Source organism: Falco rusticolus, chromosome 1 (assembly GCF_015220075.1).
Source record: "Falco rusticolus isolate bFalRus1 chromosome 1, bFalRus1.pri, whole genome shotgun sequence".
Lineage (NCBI taxonomy): Eukaryota > Metazoa > Chordata > Aves > Falconiformes > Falconidae > Falco > Falco rusticolus.
In genome coordinates this window covers 109,545,692-109,566,290 of record NC_051187.1, presented here as the reverse complement: position 1 = coordinate 109,566,290, position 20,599 = coordinate 109,545,692, and the positions used below count along the sequence as shown (strand labels likewise).

General features: G+C 43.4%; 1 protein-coding gene across 5 annotated transcripts in view; it reads right to left on the bottom strand.

Annotated features, from left to right (window-relative positions):
- The window catches only part of AFF1 (AF4/FMR2 family member 1), a 111,976-nt gene that overhangs the window by 54,391 nt on the left and 36,986 nt on the right, over positions 1-20,599 (bottom strand). For all 5 annotated transcript variants that reach the window (XM_037395687.1, XM_037395697.1, XM_037395725.1 and 2 more), the window contains exons 2-3: positions 13,421-13,541; positions 11,961-12,875 (exon numbers count right to left, since the gene is read on the bottom strand). In XM_037395687.1, coding sequence (XP_037251584.1) covers positions 11,961-12,875; positions 13,421-13,541 — 1,036 coding nt within the window. The remainder of the gene's footprint in view (positions 1-11,960; positions 12,876-13,420; positions 13,542-20,599) is intronic.

Genomic DNA, 20,599 nt, shown 5'->3' with positions numbered 1-20,599 from the left:
ACCCTGACAGGAAAGAACTTTTAATCTCTTCCCTCGCACCGAGCCATGAGAAGCTGCGAGCACTCCCAGGCATAACTCCCTTGGCTCTTCTCCGAAAAACGCTCTCTCAAGCACACGGTTGCTTAGCAATATTTGCCTTCCCCTGTACAGTTCAAATTGGCAACATCTGTCCCTCTGGCACATTCCACTTGTGCAAGAAATGGTGCAGAGAGTTTAAAAAAATAAATCTACAAACAGGTTGGTGGAGGACGTTTCGTGCGAGCCGTTACAGCTGCTTTGGCATTTTATTGCTGGTTTATTTCCAGCTTCAGTAAGACGTGTGGCTTCTTCCAAAGGAGCACTACACAAGGGAAAAAGGTCTTTTGAATCCAGTGGGACTCGCCTATTAAATCAAATACAACAAGTAGCTTTTTCTGTTTACATAATTACACCTGCATGATATGGCTTAGTTTAGGAAAGAAAAAAAAAAAACCCCACCACAAACCCCACCAAAACACAGCACTGCCACATAAATCTCGCCTGTCCGCTGGGAATGACTTCAATTGCTCCTATGATACTGCATGCATATCAAGTGAGAGGAAACAAAGAGAAGCCAAAATTTGTTTATGTATATCAAAATGCCAAAGCTGCAGGCAGCCCTGACCCTGTGCCCAGCAGTGTTCTGTCAAGCCCCAAAACTGCCTGTGCCAATGAAGCCACCTGTGACAGATGCCCACAGCCCCTTAACCAAAGCAGCAGTAATATGGTTCGGGCTCTGAAGGAGGTAAGGGCCCGAGCCATGGCCAGAAGGAGCGGAAGGACACAGTGAGCATCGATGTATATGGGCTTGGAACACCGATCATACAATCAACGCATGAATAGTGGGCAGCTTCTCCAAGGCTCGTTTGTCAAGGAACAAAGAAAGTTGTGGGCAAGAAGTCTCATGCATACCTTTGCCATTGTATGCAATTTAACTACGTGCCAACCACTTCATTCCATAAATATGACAGCCTAAGCGAGCCTTCTCTGACCTCTCCCTGTTCAGCAGTGTGGCTGTGTGGTGGTCAGCTTCAGCTAGGAGATCTCTCAAGGTTGCTCCTCAACGCAGAGGATCATTTACCAATGACAGATCTCTGGAGGAGCCCAGTCTGAGCTCTCCCTAAATTGCAACTGGACCGCACACCAGGTGACTCTCCTCTTGAGCAGGGATGCCCCTCAAGGTCTGAGGTTCTGTACCGGAGACTAAGGGACCCTTCCTTACCCAAGGCAGAGAGACCTCCTATCCGCCACAGATCCTCCATAAGTGACTAACAACATGCTGAACTAATACTAATGAAATTGATATTCAGTATTGACCATTATAAACTTGGTATAGATAATTGTTAGATGTAATCCATAGTCCAAGTCTGAGACTAAGATTGGACCTAGCCACAATTAAGCTCCATCAGGAGTTTAGTAAGCAAAGGGGTCCTCTCCGAACCTCATGACTCAACAGGAGAGTCTCCCTTACCCTTTTGCATCTCCAGTTTCTGTGCAAGTCTTTCTAGTTTGATTCTAACTCAAATTTCCTTTGTATGTTCCATCCACGTAGTAAGTAGTAGAATGAACCTTGCCATTTTGTCATACTTTTACAAGACCATATTAAAACCACTTTTGCTAATACGTCTCCAACAGTGATTCGTTATGTGATCTACATCACTCATTCGCAACATCACCCCCAGGAGCACCACTGATCAGGGTCAGTGCCTCTGGATGTACCTGCAACAGAGCAGCTACAGCAAATGGGGTGTGGGGGAATGAAATTAATCTAAGAGCCTAAAAGGTACCAACTGCGTTCACTTATAAGAGCCAAAAAGGGCCATGGAGAAGACTCAATTAAAGGGATACATCTTCAGGCACTTGGTGTTAAAACAAGTAGCAGAGAATCCTGTAGTCAGCCTTTCTCTGGCTGCAAATCATTTCAGCTCACACTTAGCACAGCGCCTAAGGGTTATGAGAAAGGCCTTGGACTGCACAGCTTTGCAAATCAACATGCAAGTTATTAGGGATGTTTACTGGGAATTACGTAGCTCAGTTGCAGTCATTATAGGGAGGCTGAGGTTTTATTATTTTATTTTTAAAAGTTTTTCTTATACAAAAAAGTCAAAAATAAAATGTAGTTGATGAGACTAAGTGCTATTACAACAAGCCTGAGTATCAAAGTATCACAATATATACACGTGAACAAGCTATAAAAATAAATGGTTTTGTCAAATGATTAAAAAAGTAATTAAACCCCCCAATCCTCCTAGAAACACATACAATCCATCCTCATACAAAGATGCAGTTGAACACCCCTAATGTCTTCCAAGGTGCCAACCACCAGGCCCAGTAATAGGACAGTGGTGGAATCAAAGTTCTGTTTCTTCCAAGCACACGACTCATGTTTAAGAGTGAATGCCATCCCAGATCTAGGCATCTTACACCACAATATAGACCCCAGTGACAAACTCCATCCTGGGTATTAAGAGGTGCTTATAATGGGAAGGCTAACAAATGGCTAGCTAACCATATACTGTGGGAAGCTGACAAATACTTCTATCTGCAGAAAAATAACTTCAGAAGCTGCCACTATGCTCAGCCACACCTCATCTTGAACGCTGCACCCTTCCCACCGCCCCGGCTTGGTACAGCAGGAAAGGGGCTAGGAGAAAAAACACTGGGAAAACCCAATGCAACATTAATGCAGGAAGAGAGGAGGGAAAGAGGCGAAGGAATTGTGATGTGTGGTCTCCCTCAAGCTGTTTATCCTTTTGTTGGTTGTTTCATTTATTTTAACAGGGGGTAAGAGACCACACCTTTGACGGTCCATTGAAACATGCAGTTTTCCATAAAGGTTTCCAAACTATGCCCCAAGCAATGCAGTCTGGATTGCAGAGGACTGATGGATTGTGTCCAAGACAGAAAAATTTTCTACCTCAAACTCCAAAGGAATTCTTAAATAACTCACAAATAATTTTTTAAACAAACCCTAGACATATCTCACATTTAAACAGGTATCAGGTCAGAAATAAAGTTGCTACTCCGCTTTGCATTTTAACAAGCTTATCGCCCCAGGCTAAAAGAAAACTGTCTGTTGGTGCTGCCTAACAAAGTACAACATGATTTTTCAAAAGACCATGGAATTTGTAGGTTGTTGGTTTTCTCTTTACAGAACTATATCTCAAATAAAAAAAAAAAAAAAAGAAAAAAGAAAAAGGAAAAAAGGTAAAAAACCCCAACCAACTATTTATTCGTCTTACAATCAAAGACCTTACAACTGCAGGAGGGTGGAGCCTGGAGACCAGGCTGACAAAGTTGAGGCCACCACAGTCACCTCCTCCTCCTTGCTAAATGTCTGGCTTTGCTTTTGAAACCGGCAGCGATAAGCTGTCAGTGGCTGTGTTTTGTTTGGAGCTCATTAACATGCATGTCGCCTGCCACCTCTCGCTGCCTTCAGCGCTTGCTTTGAAGTTGCCTTGTTGGAAGGTTTGGCTGTCATCTGCTCTCAGCCTTTTCCTCAGGCTTTCCAGATCACTTTTCTTGTTTATTAGTGGGCCATAACAATCATCATATTAGCAGTATGAAATGTCTCTTACAATATTTCTGCTGCTAATCACAGCTTCCTTGAATTTCATTCCCGATGCGCACCCACGAACAAGGAACCTCAGTTCTATTTTCATTTGGTGTTTCTTTCCCCACAATTCGCTCTGAGAGGCCACTACCTAAGTACATACTACTCCGGACTGGACAACAGTTCTGCATCAGCAGTCACCACCGGAGACCCACCTGAACAATAAGCAAAGACAAGGCTGACACAAAGCTTTCTTGTTTCCACAGATTTTTAGCAGGAGTGTCAGGCAATTACTACAAACTACTGCTATCCACACAAGGTTTGAAAACAACTACTTCAACTTAACAAGACCGTTAAAACCAACCAAACTATTTCCTCCCTTGCAAGCTTGCTATCCATGTATGAGCTATTTCATAAACCAGTAACACCGTGATGCAACTGCAGCGACCACCTGACAACTCCTAAATGACTTTTTTTTCTTAATAAATACTTTTCTGCAGTCTGCTCTCTTCCTCGAATTTTGCTTTCCTTAAGCTGATATCAAAGCAGCTAAGCTTTGTCTGCAATGGCACAGGCTGCCTCTGCGTTTAAAAGACTGGTGCAGAAAACTTTCGTTTTTTTGTTGGTGTTTTTGTAATAGTTCCCAATTCCTCTAAGCTAGTTCTAGAGAGGTATTAACACTTGTCACTCACCCAAATAAAATCAGACTCCTTGCTGTTCAGAAAGCTGGCTATAATGCAACCACCTGCAAGGTGCAGTTTGATGCTTGGCTTCAAATCCAGAATACTGTTTGTGGTCAGATATTTCATGCTGGTCTCCAGGCTGGGTCCTTCTGCTGAAATTTAACTTTCCCTAAGCAGTCCTGGCAAAGGACTTTACCATCATTAGGGGCGGCACAGATTTAAGTAATGACAGCAATGTTTAAGCCCTCAAGGTAGGAGATGGGAGTCTTCTGAGAGATCCAACAAAGAAAAAAAACATCTTTCAGAGGAAGGAAAACACCCAGCACACAGCTGGTTATGAGTTCTGTCAATGTAACTCTTACAATCAGTGAAACTGAAGCAATGGTACTTCTCAAGACACATGATTTCAGGTTCTCAGAAAGAGATACCACCACTTTGACAATGCTTTAGCAGAAAAAAGTAAGTCAGGCCTTCAGGCGCACAAGCTTTTCTGAAGGACTCTAACAGAGACCACAAACTTCACACTAAGCGCAGCTTGTGGACAAGTTCTGCAAGTTTGATTTGGTTTTGTTTAGCAATTATAGCACAAGTAAAACATGAAACTCCTGCAAGACAGAGCAGACTCTTAATCTGTTTTCAGCTGCCTTCAAATGATGCTTCCTTCCTTCCCCAGGACTGATGAGCAGCACCAAAGCCCACAGGCTCCATGCTGTCACTCAAACCACAGCTACGTTAGATGCTAACGTAACTGCAGCCCCAGCAGCACACACAATCTTCCCCACACTTGCACAGCTGGCACTAGATGATCTCAGCTTGAAAAAGAGTTAGGAAACCTGAGGGATTCAGCAAAAGTCTCGCTGACTTTTTCCATATTCACAGACAAGCTAGCCACTCATTCCTGCTGCCCTGCATTTCAAGAATATTAAACCGACAATGTCAAGCACTCATGAGAAATGCGGTAATTTGTGCCACACAGACTTTTTGCCATTTGCTGTGTTAGTCAGCCAGAGCAGCTTGCAGTACTTGCTGGTTTTCCCCTCACTTCCAAACCACTGTTTCTGGCTTGCCTCACCAGAGACCACTACCAACACCGTCATCTGACGACAGGGTTATCAATTTCACTTTGATACCTTCTCAGCATTACTTATCTGAATGTTTCTATGCACGTTTATTCGCTTACCTTTGTAAAATCTGTACGTGTTAGTCTGCATTGTACAGGTGAACGTTTGGAAAATTACTCATACCTGCCACTGCAGGATATTAATTTTACTCGTTAACATACAGCCACTGGCACAAAATGGGTTATCACGACAAAAAGTAGCTGTTTGCATACACAATATTTAAAAAGCACTGACTTTGTTCTGCACAGCAATGGTAATTAACAACAGAAGTGCTCGTAAGTTCTCTTTAAATTCAGCTTACTGGCTCCTGATTTTGCGAAGTGCAGAGGACCACTGGTTTTCTTTCAATTTTTTTTGTGTTGTGTGTGGGTTTTGGTGGTTGTTTTTTGGGTTTCTTTTTTGTTCCTCCTTTTTAAACACATCACTCCTTACAGTTGCCAATGAGAAAAGGCAATGGTCTAAATGCTGTGCTGGAGTCCCAACTAATTCCAGTAAGGATGGCTGATTACAAGCCCTTCATAGGAAGAACAACAAACTAAAAAACCTCAACCAAAAAACTTCCCAGTGATTAATATGCCATGGCAGCTTGTTTAAGCTCGAGCTTCTCATAGCAGTCTGGGTGAGGCACTGACTTCTGAGTCATCTGGAAAGATGCAACACAGTTTATGGAAATTCTTGCCTGACCCTATCTATGCTGCTCTTGCTCTCTGCCATGTTTGCAGATCCACAGGATTTGCAAATCCCCATCTAACTATTCGTTCTCAGTCTCCCATTGCCTTGCAAAGTGATGGATTTAGCAACTGAATTTGGACGAATGTTCTGTAATGGAGACACTCTGTGGAGAGAATTCAGGTTTGGTGTAAGCGGCTTAAGTCCATCTCAATCCATACCTGCGGGGGAGAAGCTCACAAGGACTCAACTGCTCTCAGAAATGCTGTTTCTCAGCACCCTTTCCCTCCACTCCTCACCCCGCACTCCTAGCAGATGCAGGATCCCTGTTCCCTTCTTCATACTGGTACTCTGACAGGGCTTCCAAGCAGCAAGAACAAATGCTTCTGGTGACCTGATGATGGCTGGCTGCAGCACTATACAGCCTTTTTTTTTTTTTTTTTGCGGGGGGGGAGGGGAAGAGAATAATAATTAAAAAAAATCCCCGTTATTTGGTATTTTGCATGAAAGCCAAGTCCAGACATGGGAGTCAAGTGAACAACCAAGGATCTCAAACTTGAAAAGCCTTGCAGCTGAGAGTTGATAGTTGAACACTGGAACTGTGTACTTCTCAAAGCATCAAAGAGGAAGATGAACAAGACTACCTGTTATTTATGACTTCTGCAGTCTGACACATGAACTGAACTTTGAACATCAGTCTGGTTAAACTGAAGTAACAATACAAGATGTCCTTTTGGCTTTTGAACCTGCCTCCTTTCCCCACATGCCCTCAACCTCCAGCTCTTGCAGAGTGCTCTTTATTCCAGAGACCATAAGCAAACATTAAAAATCTAATAACAACAATTTTCATTTGTGTTTGATCTGCCTCTTTAGCAGTCACACACCAACAAAAAGACAATTTTACACAGTGCTTGTGGTGAAGCAAGGAAATCCTCCTCCAATCACATAACGCACTTCTGACTATAAAGAGAACAACAGAGGAGACCCAGAAGACCTTCTTACCTCGGGAGGGCGGGGGGAAAGAGCCTAATCTCCCTTCTCATCCATAAATAGTAAATAAATATAAGGTTTGTAGAAAGACAACAGTAGTAGCTTAACATTAAATACTCTGTATTCATTAGGTAAGACCAAATGACAGTGCTATATATATATTTTTAAGATTTTTATTCTTAAAGGATGCAGGATTAAAGCAATATATTTATTTCTAGTTCACAGGGTTCACCTGTCTGGCCACTCCTGCCAGTAGAAAAGCTCAGCTGCCATGGAAAAAAGTCAGTGAAAAATTATTTCTCTAGAATGAACCTTTTATTTTTGTCATCCAAACTTCTTTCTAGGTATTTAATCACTACTATAGACTATGCAACAACGGCATTTTAACTGGTGACCACTCATAAATATTTACTGAGGTGAACAGAGCTCAGTGATAGCAATCCTACTTTTGTGCTTCAAGGATAATACAGTGCTACCTGAAAGACTTCACAGGTCTGGCTCCTTCATTGTTGTTTGTTGTTGTTGCTTTGGTTTCTTTAATTGGTTACTTCCCTATTTGCTTCCCAGTTTGTAGGTGAAAGAGGAGAGTCCGATGAGGTCTCATTACATGAGATAAAAGGAGCTACTCCCTAACGTTTACGAAACTGGCAGGAAAACAAAGGCAAATCTTCAGTGAGCATCAAGTACTATAGATTCTCCCAGACACTGTGCCCTTAATAATGCTTGAAGATTTATAAACACTCTCTCTCACACCAGCCCCACTGCTTCTTGGCCCCGCGTCAAGCCAGTTCCCTTTAAGACATCATAGTCTTTGTCAATGGGGGCAATACAAGGGTCTTGTTGGTGCTGCAGCTCTCCTAAAGACATGAAAAGAGAGAATGGCTTTAAAAGCATCTTTGTTTAGGTGCTAGGGGAAGAGGTAAAACCTGGCACTTAAAAAGAAGGGATACATCTATCTATGCTTGTGTCTATTTATGTATGCTATATCTTTAAGTCTTCTCACAATAAATTTGGAAAGATGTCTTAAAGAGACAGACATGATGTTTGAAAATGAAGGTTTTTATTTGGGAAAGAGCTGTTCAGTTTCTTTATGCGAATGCAAAGTGAGTCACTTCACAGTTATCCACTGTGGATTAATTCATTCTACAGTGAATCTGCTTGTCTATTCAGACTGGAAGGCTTAGCTTGTCAGTGTTGCCATGAACAGAAGCTGTCAATAATGAATTCACAGCTGCAGGTGACACATGCCTTAGAAATTCAATTAGTCAAAACCCATGTGGTAGAAGAAATGGCTTTCCTAAATGATATCAAGGAAGATCACAGGAAAAACTGTATTTGGCATGTGGCTGTTCAGTATAAGCGGGGCTGAATAGTTTAAATAAAAGTTGTAAAACCATGCTCCCAGTTGCTGGGAGGATGAGGGAGGAACAGCAGAGTTTCTGCTAGTCTAGACCTATTCACTGTCAGGGTCATGGGAGGGCAGGAGCCTCCCTGCAGCTCCTGTTTCACCAAAAACAAAAGGGGAGGGCCAACCTTTCAGCTGAAGGACCCCCTGATTAGCCTTCCCAAGATGCTTTCTTGGGTTGAACTTTCACCTGCATGCAACTGGGTATTTCCTAAAAGCAAACCAGCCAGCCCTGTTCCCCAATCACCTTGCTCATACCCCCACATCCAGCACACCCAGAATATATCCAAGTGTGCAATTGCACTGTCTCTCCTCTTCACTCTCCAGGCTTTAGCACTGAAAGACTGTATCATCAAATACATGTTAATAATTGAAACCAAACAGAAGTAACTAAATATGATAAAGTAGGAAACAAGCAGAAAATGAAGTCATGGATTTTTCACGAGAGCTTACAGAGCCATTATCTAAAATGCCTATGTATAGAAAACAATCCAAGTCACAGCCTAAAGATACCCTCAAAAGAGAATCATTCAGCATATTCAGAAAAGGTTTCATCACCAGCTCCAAAATGGACTAAGCATATCATTAAAGCAGGGCTTTGGTTTGTGCAAAATCATTTCTTTCATTATCTTCAATTCCCTTTTTATTACGTTCTTACTCTACCACATATCTAACAGCACTCCTGCACCAGCATGGGCAATACTACTTGTGCTCTGGCAGTTGCAGCATTTTTACGGGTATTTGGATTCAGAGCCACATGCTCAATGGAAAGTGAGAGGTTTCGTTCAGCGTACAGCATCATAGCCGACACCGCCTCATCTAAAGTCGTATTAAACCAGAGATACGCAAGATGACATAAAAAGTATGTGGATGGGAAAAGAAGATGAAAATAGAAATGGAGAATTGGGAAAGAACAAGGAACTCTCATTACTGAAAAATAAGCATGCCCTCAGAGAAAAAAAACACCAACAAATTGCAGAGAGTTTTAAACCTAGAAATGCCATTTACCTTTTTGGCAATGGATAAAGAAGAATGAGTAACGCAGAGAATAAGGTCCTACACTGCTTTACTTCTCTCCCAGCAGTAAAATATCTGGTCAAGCAAACGACGAAATGCAGACTGCAGGGCACTTCCTATTTTGAGGTATGATGTGCAATGCCAAACCTAACTCTGAAGCAAATAGCGTCTCTCTCAGTACGAAAGTATTTTCACAACTTCCTAAACCAATTTTGCCAGTTTCCCGTGATTTTTCACAAGAAATTGTCCACAGCCACTTGCAGCTGATCAACACTCTTTTCCATTAAAAGCAGACCACACTCCCCCTTTTTACTACGCAAAATACAATTCAAAAACTATCTAGGTATCTCCCCTCACCCAGCTGCGTTAGGTCAGCACTGTGGGATCCTACTCCCATAGGGCAGAGCAGTATTTTCAGTGCTGAAGGATGAGCATGGTAAAACTGCCAAACGCACGTGGGAACCAAGTCCCTTTGAGCTCACAGGCAGCTGAGCTGCAAGGCAGGCAGAATCAGTGTGCTGGTCCCTTAGCAAAGCTGAAACAACAGGCTTCAAAGGGCACCACAGAAAAGAGTGTGCGTTTGCGAACAACACTGCTCCTCCTCTCCCACTGCTTTACCAGCGTGAGCTTCAAGCTGCCTTAACCTACAGCATGCATCTGAGAAACCCAAGGCTTCCGCCTTCATCACACATGACAAATCAGACAGGTGGTCTTGGGATCAGCAAAAACAGATGGAGTACAACAAGGAATCTTGCCGTACCAAAATAATTACAAAGGCAAGAACCTCTTCTTAACTGCCTGGTTAAGAAGCAATCATCATTCCAGCCATCCCCTTATCCCCTTCCCCTAAAGTTTCCTGATAGTCTCCTAAACAACACACCTGCTCCTTGTGAAGCTACTGAACTTCACGCCAGGGCCCAAATGCAGGTGAGAGATGCTTTCCAAAATCTTAGGAAAAGCCTTCCAAACCACTCTGACCACTGCCCCTTTTCTCTCAAGCAAAAGGTAGAACTGACCAATCTAACCCAGCTCAACTGCACCAGTCTCTACCATACCATGCATATGATCTCTAACCAACTCAAGATGCAGGGAGAACTTACAATAAAAAAGAAAAAAAGGTGCACATTCTCGTAAGTTTTCTTCCCTCTGTCAAGAGGGCCACTTAAGCAGTAAAAAAGCAACAGCATTATGTTCTGATTTGCACCCGCTAATCTGTAACACCCTGGCCCTCAACCCCGCTGCAACCAATTGAAATGTCTCAACCTGGACAAGAGCAATCCCTGAATGTGACCAGAAGAGCAGAACGAAAGACAGAAAAGCAGTTGAAGACAGAAATCTAACTGCAGATTGCTAACTGAAGATTGAAATCTAAGCCCCCAAACATTATTCATTTTTAAATGGGAGCCAAATGAAGAAGCTAGGATTTCGCTCTCAAGAAAATAATACATATTAGGAAGCTATTCTCAGATGAGCAGGAATAACCAGAGGTTATAAACGTAACACATTTTGGTCTTTGGCCCAACTGTCACCTCTTCACTGCAACGACTGCAGCTTCCCATCCCACGTCTCCTGCAGCATCCCTCTCAGTCCTTGGCAGAGAAAAGGACAAGTGAGTGACTAGAATGAAGGTATGCCTAAGCTTGCTGCCCAGGCTGCCTTCTGCTGCTAAGATCAAACACACTGACCAAGTTCTGTTTGTATTTACTTATAGCTGGGACAAAAAAAGAGGCTATCTTCTTTGCACAAATGCAAAATTTTACAGAACTTTTAGGATCTTCCTTGTCACTGAGAATTCCGCCTCTGCACTAGGTATACTTAAACCTTCAGAACTTGCTCAAAAGGCATCTGATGAAGTGGAAGACAGAATGGTTTCATGCTTACCAAGGAAGCTAGGCTAAATCCATCTGGCAGAAATCTACAGGATGCTTTTTGTTCACATTAATACCTTCCTGAGGGTCTACAGTGAGATCTTGCAAACTTAGTTAAGAGTACCTTGTGGTATTCACAGCCACTTATTACAAAGCCACAAACCCTTCAGCTTACTAGATGACCACAGAACTCACTGCAGAGTCAGCTGTCCCCATTTTCAGTGGGGTTCGGGGCTTCTATCCACCATCACTCAGACTGAGCACTGACACTCCACATGTACGAACTGCAGGTGCATCACCACTTCATCTTCACAGCCTATCATTTCCCCCTTCTCCTTTTCAACAATCTTTACAGGCAAAACAAGAATAGCAGCAATGGAAGCAGTCTCCCTAACCATACAACTTGCTGCAGCCTCACTGAGAAAACCATTGAATCATGGCAAGTGTTGCATTTTCACCATCCAAACAGATGTCTCGCCTGGGTCAGCAAAAGCCATCCTCAAAATACACATTCTAAACACAGTAACGCAGGCACAGCCTTCATTAGTTCTGGTAGTCTCTGCCCTTCAAGGACCTGTTCTCTCACAGCTGAACTTACTCTGCCAACAACAGAGCCCCCCCAACAATTGCACTCACCTCTACAGGCTCAGAAGGGATTTCCAATTTGGATAGTTTAGCTTTGGCGTCTGTCTTCAAATCGGAGACTTCTTCATAGGGTTCTCTATGGTATTCCTCCTGGAAAGGTTTGAGATCTGGCGATTCATCTGGTGCCTGATCTTGGCCATCCATTGGTCTGACATAGGCAGTCGGTTTCTGCTGCATTGCACTGGTTTTTGATGGCAAAGGCGGGGGAAAAGTCTGAGAGGAAGGCTGAGTGGTGCTGGTCAGGTTAACCGCTGAGCACCCCCGACTTTCCTTCTCTTGTGATCCTGTCACTAGGCTCTGAAATGATTTTGTTTGACTGTAGGTCGGCCCATGACTTTTACTGCTGTTCTGTGACCTGGAATCGATATGCTGGCTGGAATGTAGAGGTGACAGGGGCGCCACTGGAGAAGACAAAGATGATAGCAATGGAGAAAGCACCGAAAAGGAAGGCTGCAGTTCATTAGCATGACCTTCACCAAGCACATGCCTGTCATTTCTCTTGTGGTGAAAATCCACATGACTTCCCTGGCTGCCATGATTCTGTTCTTCACTTTGGCTCTGACCATTGGATAAGGTGTGACTCTTGGCGTGCAAACCTGGAGCTGGGTCTGTTCTTGATTGTGCCTTTTGGTAGTGAATGGAGTGGCTTGAAGCGGGAGGAGCTACAACCGTAGGTCCCATGGGTGGATGGTGGGTTGTGCGGTGGAATGAAGATGGTAATGTATGGCTGGTCTTTTCAGGGAAGTATGGGTGATGAGGCTTTTGTTGTGGGATCAGAGAAGCGACATTTTTAGGAACTCCAATGAGTTTCTGATGGGATTTGTTGTGGCTCATGAGGTCCTTGACCTCCTCATAATTGCCCAGCATGTTCTGAATTCGGCTTGACAACTCATCTCCTTTATTAGTCTGGAATAGAACAGAGGTGGAAGTTAAAAAAGCATGGACCCCCCCACTCCAAGAGATCCAGCTCAAGAAGAGACATTCTCCAGGGTCTTAATTTAATCACCAGGCACCACCACCGGTGAAGTCACACATGCTCATCTTGATTCTGCATGCAGTCTCTCCAAAGCAAATCGGACTGCTTTAGTCAGTGTTAGTCCTTCTGAATCAAGATTGCAGATGTGCTTGCAGTCTTCAGGAACGTTAACATCAGACCACTTCGTTTCAACCACAGCTGCAGAAAGAGACAGCCAAGCTGCTCTTGAGCACTCTCCTTCAAAATCCCAGACTACAAGAGGCCCCCAGATGAATATGCCCAACCCAAAGTCCATACTGCACCTGCACCATCTACAGAGCTTTACGCGCATACATGAATTTAAGTTAAGCAGATGGGAAGATGCTGGGTTTGCATGTATCATGTTCCAGTCTGCTACACCGTAGGTCCAGCTCTCCTCCTCCACCCCAACCCTCCTTCCACCTTTTCCTCCACCACACCCTCCCTTTACCATTACCTTGTAGGGTTCTGCAAAGAGGGGAGCCTTCTCAGGGCTCTGGTCTTTCTCCTGGAGAGCCTCCTGATTCCGCCTCTCTCTCTCTCGAATACGCTGCAAGTTTCTGTCCTCGTTGTACAAGCTTTAGGAAAGAGAGAAAGAAAGGATGGTTAACACTTTATACCAGTGTTATCAACAGGCATCTACTTTGTGCAGAAACATGTGTTTTCATACAACAGTATGTGTCCAGTGTGAAAGTAATTTTGAAATCCACAGAGTGGTTATAGCTGAAAAGTTAGTTATGCCAAGTATTTGCCCTACTGCATAGTAATGGAATATATGAGGTACAGCATGCAACCTTCTGAGTGATTTCTACTTCTGATACAATGCATCGGTAAGGGTGGGAAGGGAAAAACTATCCATTTAATTGTGAAACACAAATTGATAACAAGTCAATGTGGGCGATAAGTGCATGAGCTGGCAAATCCAGTTGCAATGATCAATGTGAAGACTACCATTCTTGTTCTCCTCCAGATTTCTGCCCTGACTCTTCACTTGAGAGTGAAAAAAAAAAAAAATATCAGCCATTTTGAAGGTGCTTCCACTTTCAGAGATTGAACTTTGCCTACTTTATCAACAGGCTTAAAAACTTTACTCTCTGCTTTAAAGTGACATTTGGAAAGCTGCTTACCTGACAAACCATGTAGTTGCATTTAAAGCAATCACATAAATGTGTTTAAAGAGAAGGTCCCAAAAATTTGGAAGACACCAGGTCAAATCACCCTGTTCCTCCTCAACCACATATGTGTGTGCTCAATTCCACCAGCCCCACCAAAACAACAATAAAACCGTGACACACGCACAGCAGGATGACTTCATGGAAAACCAGAACCTTTAAACTACACCTCCTCTGTGAAATACTACTGCAAAATAAGGGAATCTATTGCTCTAGTATTTATGGATCTTTGGGGGAAAAAAGCATCCAGGCATACTATGTGGATGAAGGTTTTTCTCTCCTATTTCTACTCTACTGCAGCCCACTGCATACACGCAATTCATATACTCTCCTTAGTACGCTGAAATTCTCAAGTATCCCAGTTTGGAAGGGAAGAGCTTTGTCTTCCCCACCAGTGACATTTCTCAAATACCACACCAAGACTCATCTACTGAAAGCCTGACCATCCTTAAAGGAGAGTCAGAAGACTGGCTTTGCCGTAACAGTTAACCAAGAGGTCTGACTACTGCAGAGGCGGTTTCCTGTCTCAATGTGAACTCTGGAAAACGATGCTGTCTGATGGCAAATTTCCATACATAGAACTGCGGCAAGGATGTAGTTGTGCCACCGAGACAGAAAAACATATTCAGGGGTTAGACTATGCACATTTTAAATAGTTTCCAACTTTGTTAGGGCTAAACTTTCCAAACATAGCAAAACAGAAGTTTCCAGTAAGCACTATGTATCCCACTTCTGCAAACAATGCAAAGAATTTTAGAAATAAAATAATCACAGATCACTGATTCAGTAAATATACACCATCCTTCTGTTACAAACAATATCCAACAGACACATTTCCTCTGTGCATCTGATATCATTTTGCATGTGAGCAATTTCATATCTATAATCAGTTAGTTGGTCAGTTGCCCTGCATGTGCCAGAAAAGCTGTGTGCAGTCACCTATGGGAGGTATCAACTGCAGAAGACAAAAGATTGGGAAGAATTATAAAGCAAACAAGAAGCGATCCTGGCTACATCTACTGCTTGAAACTGTATCATAGCATCACAGAACAGTCTGGGTTGGAAGGGACCTTGAAGATCACCTAATTCCAACCCTGCTGTCATGGGCAGGGACACCTTCAAGCCCCATCCAGCCTGGCCTTGAACACTGCCAGGGAGGGGCACCCACAGCTGCTCTGGGCAACCTGTGCCAGTGTTCTGCCTAAGTGAATGCATTTCAAGTTGACAGCATTTTTTAAACTTATCTGTTCAAGTTATCTGGAAAGTTTTTACTGAATTTCCTAAACACTGCAGGAAATTAAAAATGATTCTGCAAATATCCTTTATATGAACTTCAAAGAAATTCCCTTAACACCAAGCATGAAAAAACCCACAGAAAATGGTTTTAACAGCTACGATGCTGGCTTTTAGCACAAAGGACGCCTCTGAAACCTCCTCTTTCCCAATCTGTGATGCCATGACCCAGTGTCAGTACTGACACCAGCTGTAGAACAAACTTGTGTCGTCGTCCCCCGTCCCCCCCCAGGGACAATGATGTAACTTTTATCAATTGGCTCCTCTTCACCCACTGGTCCCCAGTCCATTTCCCCCATGGCTGCACAAGCCATCAAGCTAACACAGTGGGGAAGGCAAAGGAACAAAACCACAGCCCTCGGTGGCAAGTCCTCACTTCTTGCAATTTCACAGCCTCTGTGCCCTGTAGTTACTCTCTTCGCTTAAAATATACAGCTTTCTTGCAATGAGCACTTACAATGTGTTTGGACTAATCAAGGCTCTTACTGCAACCAGGCGCTCAGCTCCAGCTCTCCCCCACCCACCCTGACTTTTTCCTTTTGAAGCTACCACCAACTATGTTTCTGAATATTATTGTTAGGCTCAGTGTGATGCTGAAGGTATAAAAGGACAATTTTAAGTTAGTTTTAACTCCTCCTTGAGCATCAGCTGTTTTCCTAGTCATGTTTTCCCTGGTCAGTTCTTAAGCCATAATTTTCATCATCTGATAGACAAAAGGACATCCAGGAAATTAAAAGACAGAAAGAGGATGTATTTTTTACAAGTACAACAGCAGCGCTAAAGAGAGCAAAGCTCCTTCTCCCGCTTTGTGCCTTTTGATACATGTACACCTTTTGGTCTGCACAACACTGCTGAAATCTCGGCCTGCCCTGTTACTATTTCTGCCTTGATCCACACCACGAACGGCAAGCACTCAGACCTATGCTGTACTTTTTAGTACAACTGCAGCATTAAATATACATACTTGGTTTTGTTTGTTTTCTCCTTAGTACTTATTAAACTACTCATGGTGTTGGCTGGAGTACACAGCACACAGAAAAATAGTGCTTGCTTGCCCCAAAATAGATTTTGCTACTGCAACTCGCAGCTTGCTGCGGCACACGTCAGATCCAGGCCTCCCGGAGACAAGCTGTTGAGCTGGCATAGCTCTCTGCTGAAACCCAAGATAACAAGAAATGAAAGCAATACATAAGGACAAAAGCCAGAGCCAATGCATCTCTTTCTAAAACAGGTTGTTTTCAATGAGCCAATCTCATTTTCTCTTCCCAGGTAAAAGACTGTTTGCCTCTTTCAGAGAGGACAGAGAAAGACATAAAAGCCATGAGGCTGAATACAAGTCTTTTGGGGAATGCTGTCAGGACTAAAAGAGTAACTTCTCACAGACCCATTCCCAACCTCCCTAACAATCTCAGTTACCTTTCAAAAACTCTTAACATCTCTCCTGGACCATACCATACCACTTTATAACCTGCATTATTATTTAGTAAGAAGGCACATGCAATAGTATTTGAATACTTCAGATTTCTGCAGGTGCACTATTATAGCAGTGGCCATTCCTATAAAGCACTGAAGACTCAAACCACCTCCACACACTGCCAGAGTCAAGCATCCTATCTTGTAATGACCTCACTACTCTCTGCTTGTTGAGTTTCCAACAATAATCTAAAATTTGCTCCCCTGGTCAGCTTCTTCACGTAACATTTATTAGAAAGGAGATAACGCAGAGCAACTTTCTTAAACCAACAAAAAATACACACAATACCGTATTAGATGGATCCAGTTACCAAGCTGGGTATAATTTCCACACGCCAGGTGGCTGATGTGGGGATTCAATGGGGATCCACATGTTCACATGATCACACATGTTCTCCCTTTGTTTATAAACCTATACAGAACAGGACTTACTATTAACAGGTTTTTTCCTGTTGCTAGGTAAAAAGGGCTGGAGCCATAAACTATTCTAATTACCATTCTTGCAGGAAAATACAAACCAGCATGCCACTATCAGTAGTAAACCCAGGCTGAAAAGCATTAGTGATGATCCACAAATATCTGCATAACCACATGTGTATCTCCCTGGCTGGAAGAGCACTGAGAGGCTGAATCACTCCACAGTGAGACTCTGCTGCGAAACAAACAAGCGGAAATTCTGACCAAGAGGTTTTGTGCAGTTATTTCAACTTGCAGAGCAGGAGGGTGAGCCAAAGCCCACTGAAACAGGCAAAAAAATTCTCAGCTGTTTCAACGGACTTTGTGCTGGGTAATGAGAGTGCATTCTTCAGTCATGCAAAACAGGCCTGACCTTGGGCACACATGAGCAAGCCTCCCGTAAAATGAGGGGAAGTCATCATTTGAAACACTATATAACAGTTCACAAGGTTCAGCTGCTGCACTTAAACAAAAAAAAAAAACCACAAAACACCCCAACCAAACCCCCCCAAAAAAACCAAACACAACCCAAAAAAACCCCACCGCCTCAAAACAAAAACCCACCACACCCCAAAAACACCAGTCCTCAAATATTAAAAATATGAGTTCATAAATTCTAATCATAAATCAAACCATTAGCACAATATTGCTACTCATATATTTCATCCTCTTTATCACAAACTCTTAACAATAACATCGTCTTAATAATGAAGACAAAACAGAACATGTATGTGCACATGAGCAAAATTCACTGGAAAGGAAGCAGGCAGAACATCAGTGATATGTGTGAAGGACTGGGGGAAACCTTGTGGGCTATTTTTATTTGTTCTCCCAGGATAAAAATCTGCTGTCAGCACTGGCTGACCAGGGTTCTTGTTTTATATTATGCCTTGCTGCAAAAGTCTCATTAAATCTTAACTTTGAACAAAAGAAGCCCATAACTTGCAAGTAGTTTAAAAACTAACACCAGCAATAAAAAAAAACCACACATCCAAAACCAACCCACTAACACCCCCCAAAAAAACCCCAAAAAACAAAACAACCAACCAAACAAAAAAAACCAAAAACAAAACCAAAAAACTAACCCAAGCTACATATTATGACCCTGCAAATTGTTTTCTACTAAAACACTGTGCTACATCCATGTGGATTACGGATATCCTTCTATTTCTAGGCTGGCGAGCATCCAAGTTCAGAGCAATCAAGCCATCTTGCTCAGAGATTCTGATTACATTCAAGCAAAAGGAAAACCCCTAAACAACTGTAACTTGTATCTCTTGCAACAATGACACAACGAGAAGCAGCTATCTTTCCTACATGTATTGCAACACTAAACATCTCACACCCTGCTTGCTGCAGAAACAGCAGCTGTAATACCTCTAAAGGCCTCTTTCTTTCCCTGAACCTTCACTGACCCCAAGCTCTCTTCCCAGCAATAAATTCTTTTTAAAGAGTGTATGAAGAGAGGAGGGCCGGAGGGGAGGGGAAGGGACACTGCCTTTTTGTAATAATGCCAGCTCCTGCAGGTTGAAAAGATGACAAACATGCCTGCTCCCGGACAGCAAGGCGGGCATGGGTGCTCTCACACGTATGAGATGACGGGGCACTGCTCAGCGAGGTTAGCCATGCGCTGCTGCCACTGCAGACCTCTTTGTACTGTCACAGTGGCAAGTGGCCCAGGCTGCCGGCCACCCCTTCAGCCCAGCCATCATCCCCCTCCACTTGGCTGTTCAGGAACACCATCCACCCTCTGCCTCTCCTTCTGCAACGGACCCAACCAATTTTTGTTCCCAGTCTCCCTCCAACTTTAGCGTGCAGAAAGAAGCACATCTTAAAAGCAGAAGGATGAGGGAATAAACACTGAGTGGCTGCATGACTTGATCATGCAGTTGAGAGCACCAGCCCCCCCTTCTCTAAGTTACAGGCGAGCCCTTAAACTACTTCAAGACAACAGCTAAAACTCATTTTAATTCGTGTATTTTATCATGGAGGCATACACTTCCCGTGCACGCTGCCTCGCCTCATACTGCGGGGCTTTTATTTAAAAATAAGTAAATTGCATTGCACTAGACTGCATTCCTAATTGAGAGCAGAAGCATCTGCTGTCTGCTAAAACTTCCACTTTTTAAATATAAGCCTGTAGCTACCCTGGTCCCAACACCTGAGGAGACATCGTGTCTGTCCTGGCCATTTAGGGGTATTTGTTGAGATGCTCTTTAAAGCTTTTCAAAACCTGGGCTATGCTGTTGACCTTAAGGCCGCCCAGTTTCCCCAAAGTCAGCGTTAAGGAAGGCAGGCAGAAAGCATCCGAGAGCCACCATCAGCTCAGTCCCTGTGTGGCCCCATGCCAAGAGGAGAGGAAGGAGGTCTCCATGGCCAGCCAGGCGCCACCAGAGGAAACCCGCGCAGCGCAGCCGCCTGCCAGTCTCCAGCAAACCGTCCCATGCATGACAGAGCTCTAACCTTGCTATGGCCAAAGCTGCAGGGAGAACCCCAGCTCCAGTTCTTCAGGTACCTCTCCAGATGAGCTTTCATATTAAGATTTTCCTAGAATGGGCACTCAAAAAAACCAAAAAACTGACCACCAACCTCAAAACCACCTCCAAGCTCTTCCTTACTGTTGTGGAAATGCTTTGTGAAATTTGGCATTAGCATGTCAAGCACAAGGAGCAGGGGGTCTCCATGGTCCCACCACATCCATCTTCAGAGGGGAAACAGTTCCAAATTTGAGAATTAAAAACAGTGTTGCACTTTCTGCAGCTGGGCTACACTTGACATGTCATCAGGAAAACCCAAACACCCCATTATGTTCAAACAGTCTGATGAGACTGAATGCTCACCCTGAAACGTTAGGTCAGTTTTGATCTTCAAACATGCTCCACAAAAAGTAAACACACACAGAAATCCCCCCTGCCCCCCCCCCCCAAAAAAAAAAACAAAACCAAAACCCACAAACAAAACCCAATCACGCTTTGCTACACACCGAAAGAGTAAAATACTCCTATGCTCAAAGCAGCACAAGCTGGAGAAGACAGCCCACCGGCTCCAGTAACAGGGCTAAGTTCATCCAAGCATATACCCTGACTCATGACATCATCCAGGCTTGGGTCTGTAACAGAAACCATGAAAATACCAACGTGATCTGAAGCCACACTCGGTGACGTGACAATCCTTACTACAGAGTTCCAAATGCTGATATGTGACAATCCAGCCCATGACAGCATTTTCAAAAAATAGATGGT